At 40.9% G+C, this 17,512-nt stretch overlaps 3 protein-coding genes and 1 long non-coding RNA gene across 4 annotated transcripts; all 4 read right to left on the bottom strand.

The window, feature by feature from the left end:
* Positions 1–127: 127 nt before the first annotated feature.
* zmp:0000001062 (GTPase IMAP family member 7) lies at positions 128–3,943 on the bottom strand. Its single transcript, XM_034894151.1, has 2 exons — positions 3,683–3,943; positions 128–1,723 (listed from the first exon to the last, which is right to left on the bottom strand). Exons 1-2 carry the CDS (start codon positions 3,795–3,797, stop codon positions 756–758), a joined length of 1,083 nt encoding a protein of 360 aa, XP_034750042.1. The 5' UTR covers positions 3,798–3,943; the 3' UTR covers positions 128–755.
* A 1,252-nt stretch (positions 3,944–5,195) lies between these two features.
* Positions 5,196–6,692, bottom strand: LOC117958384. Its single transcript, XR_004659710.1, has 2 exons — positions 6,304–6,692; positions 5,196–6,256 (listed from the first exon to the last, which is right to left on the bottom strand). It is a non-coding gene; the product is annotated as an uncharacterized LOC117958384 (long non-coding RNA).
* Positions 6,693–6,704: 12 nt separating this feature from the next.
* On the bottom strand, positions 6,705–11,864 carry LOC117958381. The gene is made up of 4 exons (XM_034894716.1): positions 11,435–11,864; positions 10,447–10,515; positions 8,592–8,884; positions 6,705–7,698 (listed from the first exon to the last, which is right to left on the bottom strand). The coding sequence occupies exons 1-4, from the start codon at positions 11,619–11,621 to the stop codon at positions 6,835–6,837; spliced, it is 1,413 nt and encodes a 470-aa protein (XP_034750607.1). The 5' UTR covers positions 11,622–11,864; the 3' UTR covers positions 6,705–6,834.
* A 1,211-nt stretch (positions 11,865–13,075) lies between these two features.
* On the bottom strand, positions 13,076–17,506 carry LOC117958383 (nuclear body protein SP140-like protein). The gene is made up of 7 exons (XM_034894717.1): positions 17,411–17,506; positions 15,738–15,806; positions 15,397–15,530; positions 14,321–14,438; positions 14,164–14,238; positions 13,450–13,593; positions 13,076–13,320 (listed from the first exon to the last, which is right to left on the bottom strand). Exons 3-7 carry the CDS (start codon positions 15,402–15,404, stop codon positions 13,222–13,224), a joined length of 444 nt encoding a protein of 147 aa, XP_034750608.1. The 5' UTR covers positions 15,405–15,530; positions 15,738–15,806; positions 17,411–17,506; the 3' UTR covers positions 13,076–13,221.
* Positions 17,507–17,512: the final 6 nt, after the last annotated feature.

Below are 17,512 nucleotides of genomic sequence, written 5' to 3'. Positions count from 1 at the left end.
ACTACAATATGGTGTGCAATGTAGCTAGTCATATATATTCGTGTTGTTTTTTTCAATCACATGTACACGCATATTAAACGTTAAAAAAGGGCAATGACAACAAGGTTGTGTCATTGCCACAAGTGAGAAAGCAACAAAATCCTCAAAATTTTTGTTTGTCTTTTTGAATTATAAACTGACACATTAAAGGTGTCCTGCCACACGCATTGCATTACTTTGTGGTAACGTCTGAAGTTCTACCATGGACCCTGTAACATCTTTTATGGAAAAAATGCCTTTGTCACCTTGTTTCAAGCCATTCTAGCGTGGTATAGTAAGCCTGCAGGAAGACTTTCAGCCAGTTCTCATTAATATTCAACAAGCTAAGCTGCAGGACTCTGATTGGCTAACAGCTAGCCAATGAGAGCCTTGCTATCAGTATACTTTACCCAGCGCAATTGGGTGAGTTCATGAATAGTAATGAACTCAGGCAACATGACATCAGACTTACCAGCTGTTCTAATTGGCCTGATTTCTCCTCTTATTTCTTATCAGTGGCTAGAGCTGACAGAGGAGGTAGCAGTTCATTTTCACATTCACAACAGAACAAAAACACATATGTACCAAACAGATTTCAAAAAATGCAAGTAAAACAAAGAAACATTTTCCAAACAATTTCTCTGAAATAAAAATCCATCTCATCAGTTGAACATCTTTTACAGTTGTGAGTAAAAGATGACTGATTGCTAACAACGCTTCCCTATCTCAAAGCACCCCTATTGGATTTTCTTAGAAAGCCAGGGTATTTTTCCAGACATAGACAAACGAAGAATAAACTCCTTAAAAAAAATCAAAATGACAATCATAATCCCTGCCAGAGCCCACACAATTGGTGCCTGAAGAGCCAGACCTAATAACAGTCCTATCACTCCCAGGAAGGCAATGCATTTCCAAACAAAGGCATTGCGGATGTATTTTTCTGCCTCTGCTCTCGCTTTGTCCTCCTCTTTTCTCCACAGGTCCCGCTTTTTCGCCTCCAGCTCCTGCCCCTGGAAATGCTCCTCCAGCTGTTTCTCCTTGCGGCTGATCTCAGTATTTCTCTCCGTCAGTAAGATCTCCTGTTGTTCCCTAATCTTCCTCTCCTGTTTGGGATACAGTTCCGTGCTGTAATGAACCCCTCCATTCAGGGCCAACAGGGTCTGGATTTTGGCCACGAAGCTTGTCACCTGCTCCTGGTCCTCTGGGTTCTTGTTGTCGAAGACATGGAAGCCGCCGCTGCACTTGCGTATGAAGTTGCGGAGGTCGTCCTCACTCTCCGTGATGACATCGTTGATCGTTTTCCTACCCAAGCGATCCCCATGCGTGAACAGCACGATAGTGTAGTCCCACACCCTCGGGCCAAACATTGCTTCAATCAGTGTGTTGGTATCTTGGTCTTCCTGAGTCATCCGGCCTACGGGGACCACGAGCACAAAGACGTGAGGGCCCGGTTCCTGGAGTTTGACACACTTAAGAATATCTCGCACAATGACCTCTTTGGTTTTTATGGTCTCAAAAAGGCCCGGTGTGTCGATCACAGTGACAGGCACATCCTTCACCGTGCCATTCTCTTTTTCACAGTGTCTGGTGACTCTCTTCAGCTTCATGTCTGATACAAACACCGTCCGCCCGAGGATGGTGTTCCCACTCGAGCTCTTGCCTACCCCACTCTTCCCAAGAAGCATGATCCTCAGGGGCTTCACCTCTGTGAATTCAAGAAACAGGAAACACTTTACTCGACAATACACAATTAAATGCTGTTCTTTCTTTGGCCACCATTGTTTTATGATTTCTCCCATTTGATTGGATTTCCTAATAAGTATAGCCTGACCGATACTGGATTTCTTTAGGCAAATATTGGAGAGCTTGAAAAATGGGAAAGTAATATTTTCAAACACAAACTTTACAAACAATCTTGATGTGATTCTTTTTCTTCATTTAATTGTGACCAAGATACATACAGCCCTGAACAATTTACAGTGTAAAAAACAAACTATGTAGGCTAACTGTGACGCTGTGTCTGAATGCCCTAAACATTATTCGCATCTTATGGACTGATTTCTTCTATAGTTGGTCACTGACCGCCCGACATGTACTGTATATATACAGGTTGGACCAATATTAAATTATATCTGCAGTAAGTAGTAGTATTAGTCCAGTTAGCATTATTCCAGTACAAAAAGTGTTGCACTTACATTGTCGTAATCACAAAGAATCTCAGATGGTCAACGTTTCTTGCTGATGTTAATATATAATAAGTGGCCTTTATACACTTAATGTGCTGTATAGTATATAGTGGTGTATATGCCATAAATCCTATGATATTTAACTTAAATGTTTAGGTATAATGTTTTTGTGACAACAGCAGAGAAAGCAGTACCTACCTGTATCATCCTTATTTTGGTTGGGCATATTTATATTTTATATTATATATATATTTAATGCAAACCACACTGTTCACATCATCAGTCAAGTACACTTCTTTACACAGCAAGACAATTTTACATTTCATAGAAGCATTGTCTGTATATTTTATTTCAGACAAAGGTTTGAGCATCCTGTTTCCAATTACGTTAAAGAGTCATATAAACCTAAACTAGTTGTTGGAGTGTATTGACATAACTAAGTAACTTTTTAGCATATTATAGAAAGAAAGACTTACGGTAGGCTAATGTTTGAGAGTTTAATAATGCGATGATAGGCATTCCCTTAGTAAACCTTTTATTGTTATTCTTTTGTATGTTCATGTGTGTTTGTATGTTTTTATTATGTTGATGAGCCATTCAAGACATTCTACTGATTTTGTGTTTCTTCATATGAAGTGTAATGGATTCTACACAACTGAAATGTTCTGATGAGGAAACAGACTTGTCGGTTGAAAACAACTCGTCCTAAATGATGACTTAATGAGGTGTTTCCTCAGATCACTAAGGTGTTAACAAATGTGTTAACACATTAAAAAGAAAGGGAAGAATGTAAGATGTAAGATTTTGTGAATACTTAGTTAACAGATGACCGTTTTAGGGTTACTGAAAAAAGTAACATATTTCTATCAATTGTATATTCATAGTGTATTCTGTTCTTTGAGTTATCAAGGGAGATATCTGACACGTTGTGCCCTGCCGCGAATCAGTATCAGGTTGGCGGAGGGATACTATTAGATGCTGAAACATGTTTTTTGATGAGCCTGTTCTACGTTGGGAGATTAAAAAGTAGACCAATCACAAAGTCGAAGCTGTCTCCGTGCTCTTACCCTATCCACGCCCCGAAAGTACTTGTATGTAATAAAGCGAGTTAATAGTTAACGCTAACAATCGCTAGCGTTACATTACATATACACACATCTACACAAATGCCACATTTTAAACTGCGGACAATCACTTTTGTTACTTAGGCAACTCAATACTGTATTTGTACTGTAGAGTTTGCACTACAACCCCTGGTGCTTCCACGTGAAGGAGATCTTTAGACCTGGAGGGAGACATGTGACTGTGACATGTGCAAACTCTACAGTACAAATACAGTATTGAGTACATAAAAACAAAGTGATTGTCCACAGTGGCCTTCCAGACTATTTAAAATGTGGCATTTGTCTACATGGACAGCTAAAAACAGAGAGACTGACTTGAATATTTTAGAATTAAGAGTTGATTGTCACACTTACGTTCCCCCAGATCACACTGCTCTTCGCCGCGCTGCGGAGGAAGGCCGGCCGTGCTGCCTTGCTCCCCACCGGGCGTGATGTCAGGGCAGTTTTGACCCAAGCTGCCAATTACCATGTCTGTATAGTGTCGTTAGTGTCCACAGCACTTCCTGGGTAACTTTCTGAGAAGTCTGATAGTTCGTAGTGAAGTGTCTTCGTTCGGATCGGCCCACTCACTCGATCTTTCCTTTCCTTCCGCTTCCTAACTGAAAGAGAAACTCTGCAGATGAATATAGTCCTAAAGAAGTCAGGTTCAAGAGGTTCTCCGCGTTTTTTTAAATTTCTGACAGGGCAGTTAGGTGAGAAAAGGGGGGGGGGGGGGGGGAGACTTGCAGGAAACGATCCCAGGTCGGACTCGAACCCCGGACCTCCGCGTCAAAGTGTGAACATCAAAGTAAATGTGCGCCAACTCCACCACTGAACCAACCCCGTCACCTACAGGTTTAAGGGTCTGAAAAATGCTTTCTTAGAAAAGAATTTCCGGCATAGAAATACGCAAATCTTTTTAAATATCAATGAATGTTTCAAAATATCAATTCATGTTCATGGTTCACTGGTTGTTTATTGATGGAAACATCAAACTGGTTGTTTTTGATTGAAACCAAATGAAAGTCACATACTGTACAGTATGTCAAAATTAGACCAAGAATCAGTCTTGGATGTGTTCTAACGCTAAGGGTTGAGAAGGTTATGAAATCGACAGGGACATTAACTTTGCCTTAAATCTTTAATTGACCGATAACCTATTGGTAGACAGAAAGCGCCACCTAGTGGGAAAGTCATTTGATTCATTCTGAAGACGTAATAAATGAAACCCTCATGGCTATATGTTGGTTGCTTGCTGTAATTGTTTCTCATGTCCATATACTGGCAGTGAAGAATTACCTGCCACGTGGGACACAGTCCCCCATCCTTCTTAGGTGACGAAATGCATTACAGAGTTCTGCTGAAGCTACTGAGAGCCTTTAGATGTCCGCATTAAAAAAATGAAGTGGGTAACTTCAAACAAGTTTGTCTTTTAAGCAGAAAATTCCCTTTTTTAAATTTCCTCAACTGTGTTTTCTTGCTGAGCTGCAGTGCACAAGGACGGAATTTGGTACAAAACTGACCAAAAACTGCTTGGTTTTACTTACAAAGTAGACTGCCAAGACCAGTTTAGTACAGAAAATGGGCTCTGGGTTGTCCCCCATCTCTTACATTGGAAATGCATTTAGGAAGAGATCTTTTCTTGACCAATGTGCAGAGGTGGAATGATCACATCAACCAAGAAACTGTTCCACTGTCTATTAGGGCACATCAGTGCTGGCCTTAAAGATAAGACAAATCCTCACCCTAATCCTGGAGAAAAAAATGTGACCCTCTCCTTGTCAAAGCATTGTCAATCATGCTGACATCATTCTTAGCATCTCTACATGAAATGTCGGAGTAATTATCTTTCATTTTACTCCAAACTACAAAAGCTAATCTGGCTAATGGTTCAAAGAGAAAGTTTCTGTTGGATGTTCATGCAGCACACTGTAATGCACTGAAATGTAAAGCAAGTAACAATAGCACCCCATAACGTATGGCTGGGCATCAATTTGTTTAGAACAATTCTGATTGAAATTCCCATTCTTCCTTTCTATTCCGGTTCTCAAGATTCTGATTCTTTGAGGGGAGTGTTAACAGGTCACATGCTTATTTCACAGATAAGAGGATATTTTTATTCAATGGTGGTTTACAGTTTTACCAGGAATTTTCAATCTAAAGTAAGAGTCTTGCTTATTGTGCTCCATGCCTGCAACACAACAAGCCTGGAAATATGGTGACTGCTACAAAAACCAAAACATGCGCATATTCAATTTAGAACCCATGGATTTGAAATGTCCAAAACGATTCCAATAAAAAAACAAAAACATTTCATTGACATTGTTATTTTTGAAACTACTCCAAGGTGGAATCGGTTCTTGATGCCGACTCCTACCCATATCAAAGAGTAAAAAAGTAACGAGAGGCGAAACTCAATAGAACGTTGTGTGCGTGCATTAAGTCCAAGATGGCGGAGCTGCATCTTGGTCATGGCTGCTGTCACGATCCGTGCAGCGTGAACGTCTTGCGCATGCGCAAGGTTAGACTCCACCGGGAAGTTAACGCTAGTTTAGCTACCAGCTATTTCGGCTAACCGCTAGCTGACAGCTTGATTCAGTCGAAAATAACGTTACTCAAACTAAACAGTGGGGAAAGCAGGCTATAGCTAAATTAAGACTTTACAGTAATAATAAAGACAAGTATTGATTGATTGTATTTTAAATGAGTGAGTAAGTAAAGTAGAACCGACGTAACAGCTATTATATATTTTAAAGGTTATTTTCAGGTTTAAGGGGTCTTTTACGTGCTATCTCAGCTAGCAGTTAGCTAAACTAACGTTAGCTTTCCAGTGGAGGCTAACGGCAGACCGTTACTATGGAACAGACATATTATTAACAGTCTAAAGGGAACAGATTGTTGCATATCATGCAGAACGGATTGTGTACCGACAGGTGCGTTTGTTGCAACCTAATGTTCTGTTGAATGCAGCTCCGCCATCTTGGACGGAACGCTACACAACGTTCGCTTGAGTTTTGCCTCTTGTTACTTCTATACTCTTTGCCCTTATCACATGTGGTAGAAAAGTGACCAGCTCTTGTGATTTTATAAAATTGTATTTACATTAAGTTCAGGAGAGTAAAACCCTTCTCAGTAGCATTATGGAACTCTGGGTCACTACATGGCAGGAATATTGAGAGAAGGTTTGGTAAGCGTGATCTTTCCGGATTAGAGAGCCTTCGTTTTCCAGCCAGGGCTGCACAATATGATGAAAATATCTAATTGCGGTTATTTTTGACTGATTTTGCGATTAGTAAATCCTTCACAGTATTGGAGGGAATGAACATTTTTACATCAATATTCTAATTTTCATTGAAAAATGTCAAAATCAAAATAATTATAGTCTGATTTTATACTTAATTAAGAATGATTTAACACATTTTGCCTTTAACAAATATTGTGCCTGCCCTGCGATATGGATGTTGCACTAGTCCATCTTACGATTTCGATAGACTTGATAAAATGGGCAGCCCTAGTTTCAGCCTCCATCACTTCCGGTCCGCCAGTCTCTGCAGGAGGGCAATGACCGTGTCCTGTTTGGAGGAGAGCAGCTCCAGGGCGGTGGCTATCCTGCCGAGGGACTCGGCCATTCGTACCTCCCTCCTCTCACGCCTCTTCTCTCGGGCTTCCACTCGGTCCTGGTAGGCCTGCTCCTCCTGCCGCTGCAGAATCTCCTGGAACAAAGTGGCGTTGCTCCGCTCCTCGCTTCCCTTCTCATTCTCTCCTTCGGTTCCCGACGCGTTTTTTGCAGATAACGAGGTGGAAGCAGAAGAAGTGAGACAAGAGGAAGTAGGGATGAAAGAGGAGAGGCTGAGGAGACTCGGATTGTTGCCGAGCGTTGCGTTGCTAAGGCGAAATGGTGCGACGACGCCTGATGAGAATGATGGAGCTTTGCGGCCAATGTAGCGCGACTTGCTGAGGTCTGTGTTGCTAGTCGAGCCCAGGGAAGGGGAAGTAGAAGCTGTCTCTGTGAAACAAGGCGAGGAGATAAAAGATGGAGATGGCACAATGGTGGCTGGATGGATACTAGTCGTAACAATGTCACTGTTGACGACAATCAGGGGCTTGAGCTCCAGAGCATGTGTCGTGCTCATGGTGGCTGTAGTCACTGAGGCAATGGCCGCAGCGCTACTGATGGTTTGACTGCTGGTGGTTCCCTGACCCACTGTGTCCACCCCACCAGTGGAAGCAAAGTCCCCATTAGGGCGGCTGATGGTGGTGGGCGGAACCTGTGGTTTTGCAGCGATCTTTGCCAAAGGGCCAGGCAGAGTGGATCCCGTGTTGCTGCCCTTGTTTCTTTTGTTGTTGACAATCTGAGTGCCAACAGTGTCACAGAGTGTGGCGTCCATCAGCTAGTGGGAGAGAAGACAAAATAAAGACAAAAAGTTACTAAGGGTAACCGGTCAAGTTGTGACTAAGACTCTGTGGACCGCCCTCCTTATTGTCTTATGTTCTGCAGTCTCGGTTGATGCTTTTACAAAGCTGCTAAAGACTCACTTGTTTTGACTTGCCTTTGTCTCGTGTTTAAAACTTTGGGTTAAGTAATCTTTTATTTACATTGGTATTTTATTACTTTTTTGCTGTACTTTTGCGGTCTTACTGTATTTTAAAGTGCTCATATTTGTACTTTGTAACACAAGTTATAACGCTTGCCTTGTTGCTAGTGTGGCACGCCCATTAGATATTAAAGATATTCACCGCCCTCCAATCTCCTGGATGCAGATTATCGCTCTCACTACAACACTATGTACACTGTGTCAACATGCGGAGAAATCCAAAATATGGCAAGCCTGCTGTTCCTGATTGTGGTTGCTAAGCTATGATTGCACAATCCCTGTTTTTGGAGAGCGGGGTTTAGCAAACAGTCAATGACGTCGGGACTTTGACAAACGGAATGGAAGACCTGGAAATAATTAGTCTGTCAGTGCGTTGTTTGAGCTGATTTATTATAACTTTCTTTATAAAACTCATTAAAAAAACATGGGTAAAGATGGTTTGGTGTTGGAACTTGGTTTCTGGGTTAAGAACTCAGACCAGATCCATTTCTATTTCCCAAGCCAGCTGCAAGCCCACATCAGCCCTAAAATCATCTAGTAGAGTCTTGTGTTTTCTAAAAACAGATATTTTCCAACACATTGAATTGCCCTAGTGTATGAAATGTGCTACACAGATGAAGTCCTTCCCTTCATATTTAATCCAACATTTTGGGGAATTAAGAGTGCTGGACAGAAAAACGTAGACTTACATCGAAAAACTCCCAGGACGTTTTAGCGTGTCCCGTCTCCCGGCTGCGGTCTTTAACCCTCTTGTATGTGACAATGAGGTTGTTCCACTTGCGGCGGATCTTTTCGACAGGAAGCACGTGACCCTTGGAGGCCATCTCTTCCTGGACACTCTGGAAGAGCTGTGAGCGTTCCCGGGTCTCATACAGGCCCCAGCGGCGCCCGACGGCCTCTATCAGACACAACACGGCTTTGGAGGAGAAATCAGAGCCGGACGGAAGCGTCTTCTCTGAGGGAGCCGGTGGCATCGCTGAAACTGGTGGAAAGGAGAGGACACAGCTTACTTTGTTGTTGTTGTTTTAAGCTGTGGGGTGCTTTATATGTGTAAATGATTATAAAGCAGATAAATTGAAATATATTTAAAGGCCCTGCAAATGTAATTTCTCAACCAGTTTTTTACTATAACTCATAAAAACACATTATTGTCTGCCAAAGTGAGAAAAGTTTGGATTGTCTCACATTAGAGATTTTCTTTTTTCTCTGTGCTCTTTTTACTGATTAGAAGTGGGCGGGGCCGAAGCTTGATTTATGGATGTGCAGAGGCTCTACGCAGAGCTTTCGCCATATACTTGTGCGGTGGAGTGTGCGTTGACCTCTTTAAGAGAATAGCAGGGCCGGCGTGGGTGTGTGTACGTGGGGAGTGTGTGGTAGAGATAGTAAGAGTGATAAGGATTAGCTTCGGAGAGAGTGCCAACTCTAAAGTTATAGTATAGTATGTGCTTTGTGACCAAGGTGGGAAATCTGTAGCAGGGAAAGTTAACACTCTCCTTGATTTCATATTGTTTTATGGAGAAGGAGAACCAGGAAATTAGTTGGGGGAAATGCAACGCTACCAAGCCACGGCCGAGCGTTGAGGTTCCTGTCCACGACTACGTAAATATGTAGCCACGCCGTATATTTTACAAAGAAGCATAAATATCTTTTAAATTGAAAAAGGTGATGTGGATTATCATGAGTCACCGTCATAATCTCTGGAAAGAGACATTGCTGTTGAGGTTTTTTAAATGCATATTTTGGCGCTTTGAGCACCACGAGCCAAGTGCAATTTAGGTTCCGTTATATTGGACGGAAGGCAGACGTCTCTACGAGTGATATCTCCAACCCTGGGGGACTCATACCAAAACAATCTCAGATTAAACAGCAACACTACATGTACGACGGAAAATATTAGGGGTGGGAAAAATAATAGATTCTTAGATGCATCGCGATTCTCTTTAGAACGATTCGATGTTCAATTCTGATAAGTTAAGACTATTTAAAAAACTGTTGATTGTTATATATATATACACAGTGTATACAATATATATTTTATTATTATACTATTTTTTTATGTGTTGATTTTTATTTAAAAGTTACTGTCTACAGACATGTACATATCAGAAAACAGAGTGACTGGAAGAGGATTAAATAATGGACAACAACTTAGACAACAACTTATTAACCCTTGTGTGGTCCTCGGGTCAAATTGGATCCATGTTTTACATTAGAAATATGAATGAATATTTAATTTTATAGCATTTAAAAAAAAAACTCAACATCCTCTGACCATAACTATTAAAATAATTCATGATTTCTGCTTCAGAAAATGCGAGCAAAACAGCGGAAAGGCGCAAAGGAAGTTCATTTTCAATTTTGACCTGGAAGGACAAGTTCATGGTTGACAACACAACAAAGCTCAACATTTCTTACAAAGAAGGCTCTTGCTCTATAGAGGGTTTTATTTCATGACAGAATCTGTTGCATGAGAGCGCGCACACACACACACACACACACACACACACTAGTAAAAGTGTGATCCTCTCACATTGATGCACTCACCTGGAGCTATCTTCAGGTACGTTTTTCCATCCACTGATGTGGCGAAGAAGCGCTCCGTACTCACGGGATCTACAGGTGGCACAGATACAGGGCACATATGATCAGGGGCGGATTAAGGTGGTCAGGGGCCCAGAGGCTCCTCTTTGTGTGAGCCCCTCCCTTTTATCATTGTGCTTTACTGAAAAAATGTATTTGGTGCCATCCATAGTCCACATGCAAATAAGGTGAACTGGCGTGTGCGCACGCACACACAAACACAACACACAAACACAACATGAGAAATTGAACATTACATAAAAATACAAACAAGCACAAGGCCCGGTGCTTAGCGGCCCTTTGGTTATGATCCAAAAACACTGGCAGTACAACCAAAACTAACCAAATCAATCAATAAGTGGAAAGAATCCCAGATAGCCCCATTAACACTGAACGTTTAGGGAACGTTAGTTTTTGGTTCTCTAAAGTTTAGTTAGAACCAAACCAAAGACTAACGTTTAGGGAACGTTCCCTAAACGTTTAGAGAACCAACCAATTGTAACGTTGCCCTGCGGTTGCACCGTACCTTCACACAACGTTCCGTTTGGTTAGTTTTGGTTGTTCTGAGTTTTTGAAGTAGCATAAAGGTCTGCTGTCACTTAATTTAAATTCACTTAAAAAATGTTAGAATCATACAATCTAAGTAAGATAAACAACATAGCAAGATAATCTATTTATTTTAAGGCTGATATCAATTTAGCAGTACTCTTGTGCTTTACTATGTTTTTTTAACTGTATTTGTGAAAATACTTGAATGTGTGTTGTGGGGCTGTGGTGGCTGAGGGGGGGACTAGTATCCCCTCAGCCACCACAGCCCCAAAAACAACTACAATGGAAATGTAACTCTAAACAGCCAAGCAGCACAATTCCCTGATATGATGACAGATTCTTCTACATGTTACATGTTTGTCTTAACTTGAAACGGCCAAGCGAAGCATTCGGAATCACTCACAGAGCAGTACGGGAGGCTCCTCTGCAGTCTGATCCCCCCCTCCTCCTCCTCCGCATGCGGTACCTCCGCAGGGCGCAGGCGACTCTCGGCTGCCCAAAACCAGCGCAGATGGGTTTTCATCGACCGCTTCAGTTTTCACATGCATCGTCGCGACGTCGCCGCAGCCCCTTTGAAGATTTCCCTCCATGGCTAACACCGAAACATGAGCCTAATAATGGAGGCAAGGGAGAGCCTGTTTTTTTTTCCGTCTGCGCAGGCGTTCAACTGGCAGAAAGTTTGGAGCTCGCGGATGTCAAACACACGGTGACGAGTACAGCCTCGGTATGTGCTGCTAACGTCATGACTCCCGCATGTCGGGTTTAGTTAGTTATGTGTGCGTGGTGGACAAACCCCCCCCCCCCCCCCCCCCCCCCCCCCTGTCTTTTTCTCGTAATGGAGAAGAGAGAGAAATGGCTGCGCCTGTCTACCTCAGCCGACGGATGCGCAGGGCGGCTGCGCAGCTCCCCGCACAGATTTGCTGCTGGCAACTGACAGTGACGTCAGCTGACTGTGCATGTAAACATTAAAAATGATTATTAGAATTTAAGTTTACAACGTGTACTTAGTCTTATCAAAGAAACCAAATCCTTAAATTTAAAGGAAATATATTACCGTCACGTTGTTTTCTTTCTCATAATTATCATAATTTCAAGGTTTCATTTTCCTGCTGTGTAAAAGACCCATCAGCCACACTGGAAGTAACAGCAAGTGTCAATGTTTTTATTTATATTCTGGCACATAGATTTAACATAAAGGCACATGTTTTTATTAAAATAAGCCATGTCATTAAATATGTACACAAATATTTTTTTTTTAAACAGATACCAGCAACAGACAGATGAGAGAGAGAAAGAGAGAGAGAGAGAGAGATAGAGAGAGTGTGCAAATGAGCTAGTTTAAATACTGTATAATGAAATGGAAATCCTGTTTGATGTTTTTGCCTGATACAAATGCTTTGTTTGTGATGAATTGTGCATTTAATACTTGTACCATCTGTGCATTTTGTTGTGTGTCAGGTCTAGGAAAATGTTCATTTAAAATGTCTGAATACTCCTATAATGGATGGGCCATAAGCAGCCAGATGCCAAAAAGAAAAAGTCATTCATTCATTGCCTTTAAACAAATACAAACTCATACTGACTTTTACAATACATACAAGCAAACAGTCATTATGCATACATTTCCAAACCCTTTGAAACATATGGCAATAAAAAAATGTTGGGAGCAACATCCAGGAAATTACCTTTTTCTCAACTTTTAAATACTCATAATTTGTAAAACGCTTTAAAAACAGTGTAAAAACTTGAAAGGTTAAAAGAAAAACATTGAAATATGAAACCCTGTTATCTCTGTTTGTCACATCTCTAAAAAACAAAATAAAGGCGAACTTCACAAGCACTGTGACATGGAGGGACACTCACTACAATCAGACTACAGGACTTGTAAAACCTCAGCAACGTAACACAGAATAATTAAAAAAGTGAAGGGAAAACGCATCAGAACAATATTTATAGATTCGTAACAATACAGTGCAGAGTGATACTATTTTTCCACAATTTTGGAATGCAAAAAGTTGAACTGGATATTTTTTGTTTGACTTAATTTAGTTAAAAGTCCCTTGCTTTTTCTTGATTTGCAATTCATTATTCTGGGATGTTTTACCCACATGATATAACACTTGACATGAGGTCTATTTACAGATTTTGTAATACTTTCCTCAGTAGCTATAGAGTTTCAATCACCGTTTGTCATTCAACAGTCCCTTCTTTGATGTTGAAGACATTGTTAAATTCTCTGTCAAATAAATTCTTCAGTTTGTTGCCCATGGCAAGGAATTCAGCTTTGTCCTGCAAAAGAAAATAACAGATGTCATCCCTATATGGCCTCACAAAGTAATCATAGCATCATATGTGTTAATGATGAAAATTCCTAACCCGGCATGTCATCGAGAGGGTTTTAATGACATAGTTTCTTACTCGGTTGTATGAAGCACAGTTGGTGAAAACGAGCCGGATGTCGGACACAAACTCTCCGACGGTCTGGTAGAGTTGCTTCTGAAGTTTGTCTGCTACATTACCCAGCCACATGGGAGTCTTGATCTTAGCGGAGTAGTCTGTCAACTGTGGGTTGCAAACCGAAATTAAGGAAATAAATATACATATCGCAAGAGGCTACGACACATCTTGAAAGACACTCTATTTTATGTGTTAGTTGAAATAAAATATCTGATAAGAGATCTGCACTTTCAAATGGAACGGTCACTTTTTTTTTAAAGTTGTGCCTTTTACATTCAATTCAAAGTTCAATTTTTGTAAAAAAAATGTTGGAATTCATAGCAAGAAAAATGACAAAAATAAAAAAAATGTTTTATGATAATAAAGAGACATTGTTTACTTTATAGGCTGTGTTATTACATTATCTGGGTCACAGCAATAATATAACCAAAAGATATATCCTGGAAATCTTTCAAAATTCAAATTTGTTTGAAAAAGTAATAATTCAATATCTTAATGTGTTTAAATTGGACTTAAAGAGGCAATTATGTTGTTTTTCGCAATTATTTTTGAGATAACTAATTGTACAGCAAAATTCGGACTGGCTCTTTTAAATGCTCTATATTTTCGGCACTTTTTGACATGAATAGGAACCGAGTAAACAGGTTGATAGCAATAGCAAAGAAGAAGACTTACATAGAGGCATGGGTTTGTAGCAAATATTTGTTCCTCGTCAACATCGCGCAGATACAGAAGGAGGTACTGGCATTGCTGTTGATGTGAGAAAAGACTGGTGAGAGACGGAGAAACGGGCGTAACGATGTAACGACAGAGAGTCACACAGTGTGCTTACCATCATGCAACGGGATATTTGGCGAGACATGGCCACTTCTCTTTCCAGCTCATCCATATAAAGCCACGTTTTAGAGGTTCCAAATACACAGAATGTACACATCCATGGGCTATTGTCCCTGCTCACACACACACACACACACACAAAATACATAGTCACAGGATCATCAAATAATTATCAAACTTGAACAGAATATGGACCCCTCACTATTATTGTTCCACTCAACTAAGTCAATGCCACTGACCCAGGACTAATGTAACATGATAACTACCGGTATTTACAAAGATTTACATTAACACTTGGTTTGTTTAAGTTAACAAACTAGTCAATTTAAACTAGGCTGAAAGAGGCTTCCTCCTGCTTCTGACAAGACACAATGAATTATTCGTCGGATGATCATTTTCTGTGTGTTTATTACTATGGGCGATACCTCCCAAACGTAGTAATTTGATAGATTGTTCCTTTAGAAATATTGATAAGTAGGTGTGTGACAAGACGAGATGCTATTGGGCTCAAAGAAACGAGACGGAACGAGATTTTAACACTATCTTCAAGAAAACTTAAGAAATATGACTGGAAACATTGTCTTTACTTAGAGAATCGAGGTTACTAACGTAACCAAGCGTTTCATTGCAGCAGTAAACAAGGAAGCAGGCTGCTCTTGTATTGATTTGACAATTCTAAGACAAGTAATAACGAATAAAGTAAACTAAACTAAGAAGAAGTCCAAGCCAGACTCCTCATCAAGCCAGATGTATTATAAGACCAATACTCTATATTCTAGCTGCTGCTCTACAATGTGACCAATATCGCAAGACCACTTTTACCTCAATGTCACATTTTAATCTCACGAGATTTGGTGTGGCGAGATCTCGTCACACCTCTATTAATAAGCGCAGTTATAAATTTAGAAAAAGCAGGGCCTTCTTCATAGGAACACTGCTTTCACCAACATAAAGAAGTTTAGGTGACATGCATTACAGTGTCATTACATACAAAGACACATACATCGCTTTCAGTCTCAGTGAAACACATGACAAACGAACAAAGAAAACGTCTTTTTGATCAAAGCTCACCGTAACATGGCGTCTTCTAGATGAGGCAGGTGACATTTCTGGTGGAAGGAGCGGGGGCAGTGATCACACACCACCAACTCTTCTTCTTCTTCAGTTTTACAGATGCTACACTCATCATCGTTTTTCTGATTCTCCTGCCGAGACAGCAACTCAAATTACACACAGTACAACTACATGTTGTGTCTCAAAGAGAAAAAGCTTCATTTTTAAGACTTGTGCTGTAGTTTCTGGCTCTTTAACATTACTGTAACATCAGCAATGGCCATGACATTGTTTATTCAGAAAAGATGTGCAGTATGTAGAATGCTGTTTGTCTGACGCTGACTGATCAAGAAACTTACCAAGTCTTTAGAATCTGGTTTGCACAGTTTGCAGATGCACAGCAGTGAGTGGAGCGTCAAGATTTTTGCCTGAAATAGACAAATCAACAGCGTCTTCCTCTTTGTTTCATAGTTCAGGTAAAACCCATGGGTTTTATTACCCATGGGTTAATAAAACATGGGTACAGAGTTGACCATTCTCTGGATACATTGTATTGCTATAAATGAACAGTTTTAGCACAAACCCCTAATTAGCTTGTAAAACTAGTCCTTGGGGCACGCAAAGGTAAAAAGAAATAGTCCCAGAGAACGGTTGATTCGGCATCCATGTGTTGTTATTCCCTAGATTCATTTTGTGGCGGGATTGTCCTTTAAGACTTTCCATCTATGCAGGTGGACAAGCAGGGAGGCCTTCAGAACAGCAATACCGCCAAATAGGGCTGCACGATTATGGCCAAAATGATAATCACAATTATTTTGATCAATATTGTGATCAAGATTATTCTCAGGATTATTTGTTGCTTTTAACCAAAACAAATTGTATTGTCATATAGGCTGTTTTTAAAACATGTATGTACAGGCTGTATTTTTAAATGTATCTCTGAGAAAACTCCTTCACTTGTTTTCAACAATAACTGATTAAAAGAGCTAGGGAGAGAGGGGGAGTGCTACTCACAGAGAGACGGCTGATCATTATGAACGGGTCCAGCACCGGTGGAACGGTGGATACACACGTCGTGTGTATGAAATGTCTGTATTGTCACTGCGCTGCATTTTTATGACCTATGATATTCTGGCCATGGGTCACATATCTGGCCCAAGTCCAGCAGCTCCGTCTCCCACGCTGTTACTCTACCAACTGAAGTTGGTTGCATTCAATAACTTCTTCTGTGTTCTTTGCCGATGGCAGAGTTACCCGCGGAAACACTGATACAAATACAGTGTTGCCCCTCATACTTAACAATATACAGCTGTTTTAATAACAATTAAAACTGTAGACAAATGTCAGAAGTGTGGAGCGGCGCTGTGTGGCGGGGCTGCACGGAGATTAAGAGGAGAGAGTAGAGAGATCCCACACAGGCCCGGCTCTACAGAAGAAATGGCTCATGTAACGCAAAATTAAACCATATCCATACAAATAACATTGCAGCGGATGCGAGGACATTGGGTGTACCGGTGCGTCCTAGAGGAAAAATATTACTCACGCCCTAGAACCTTGTGAACTAACAAATGCTAACTAGCACCGCCACCAACTACCACTGCTCACTGCTGTTGTCTGAATAACACAAACGGGACTAAATGTTGCGTTTACTGGTAAACTGTTTAACCGTATAAACGACTGCTATTTGTTGAATTTTCCTCCCGTTACTCTGTCCTCTGTGACTGTCTACATCTTGAAACTAAGCTGTGCGATGCAGGGAACAACTGACTGGCACATGAGCAGACAGGGGTTTACGGAGTGGTAGATGCGCTATGCACAAGAACCTGGAGCGTTCTATGGAATGACGATTAAAAAAAAAAAAAAAGAATCGTGGGAAGTCAAAATTGTGCACGTGATTAAAATTTGATTAATTGTGCAGCCCTACCGCCAAATACCAATTACAGATGACTAAAACCTATGTATTGACAAAGTAGTCCTGACTGAAATGCAGAAAGATGCACAGTCAATAACCCAGCATCCTGATCATGGTTACCTCTAAGAGGGCACTTATTGGTTCCCCTTCCCACTTGATGTCTTTCCTCCAGCCGCCATTTAACTGACGTGATGATGATGCCTTCTCCACAAACTCCACTGG

The sequence above is a fragment of the Etheostoma cragini genome, chromosome 15 (assembly GCF_013103735.1).
Source record: "Etheostoma cragini isolate CJK2018 chromosome 15, CSU_Ecrag_1.0, whole genome shotgun sequence".
NCBI lineage: Eukaryota > Metazoa > Chordata > Actinopteri > Perciformes > Percidae > Etheostoma > Etheostoma cragini.
This window is presented reverse-complemented; position numbering and strand designations above follow the sequence as displayed.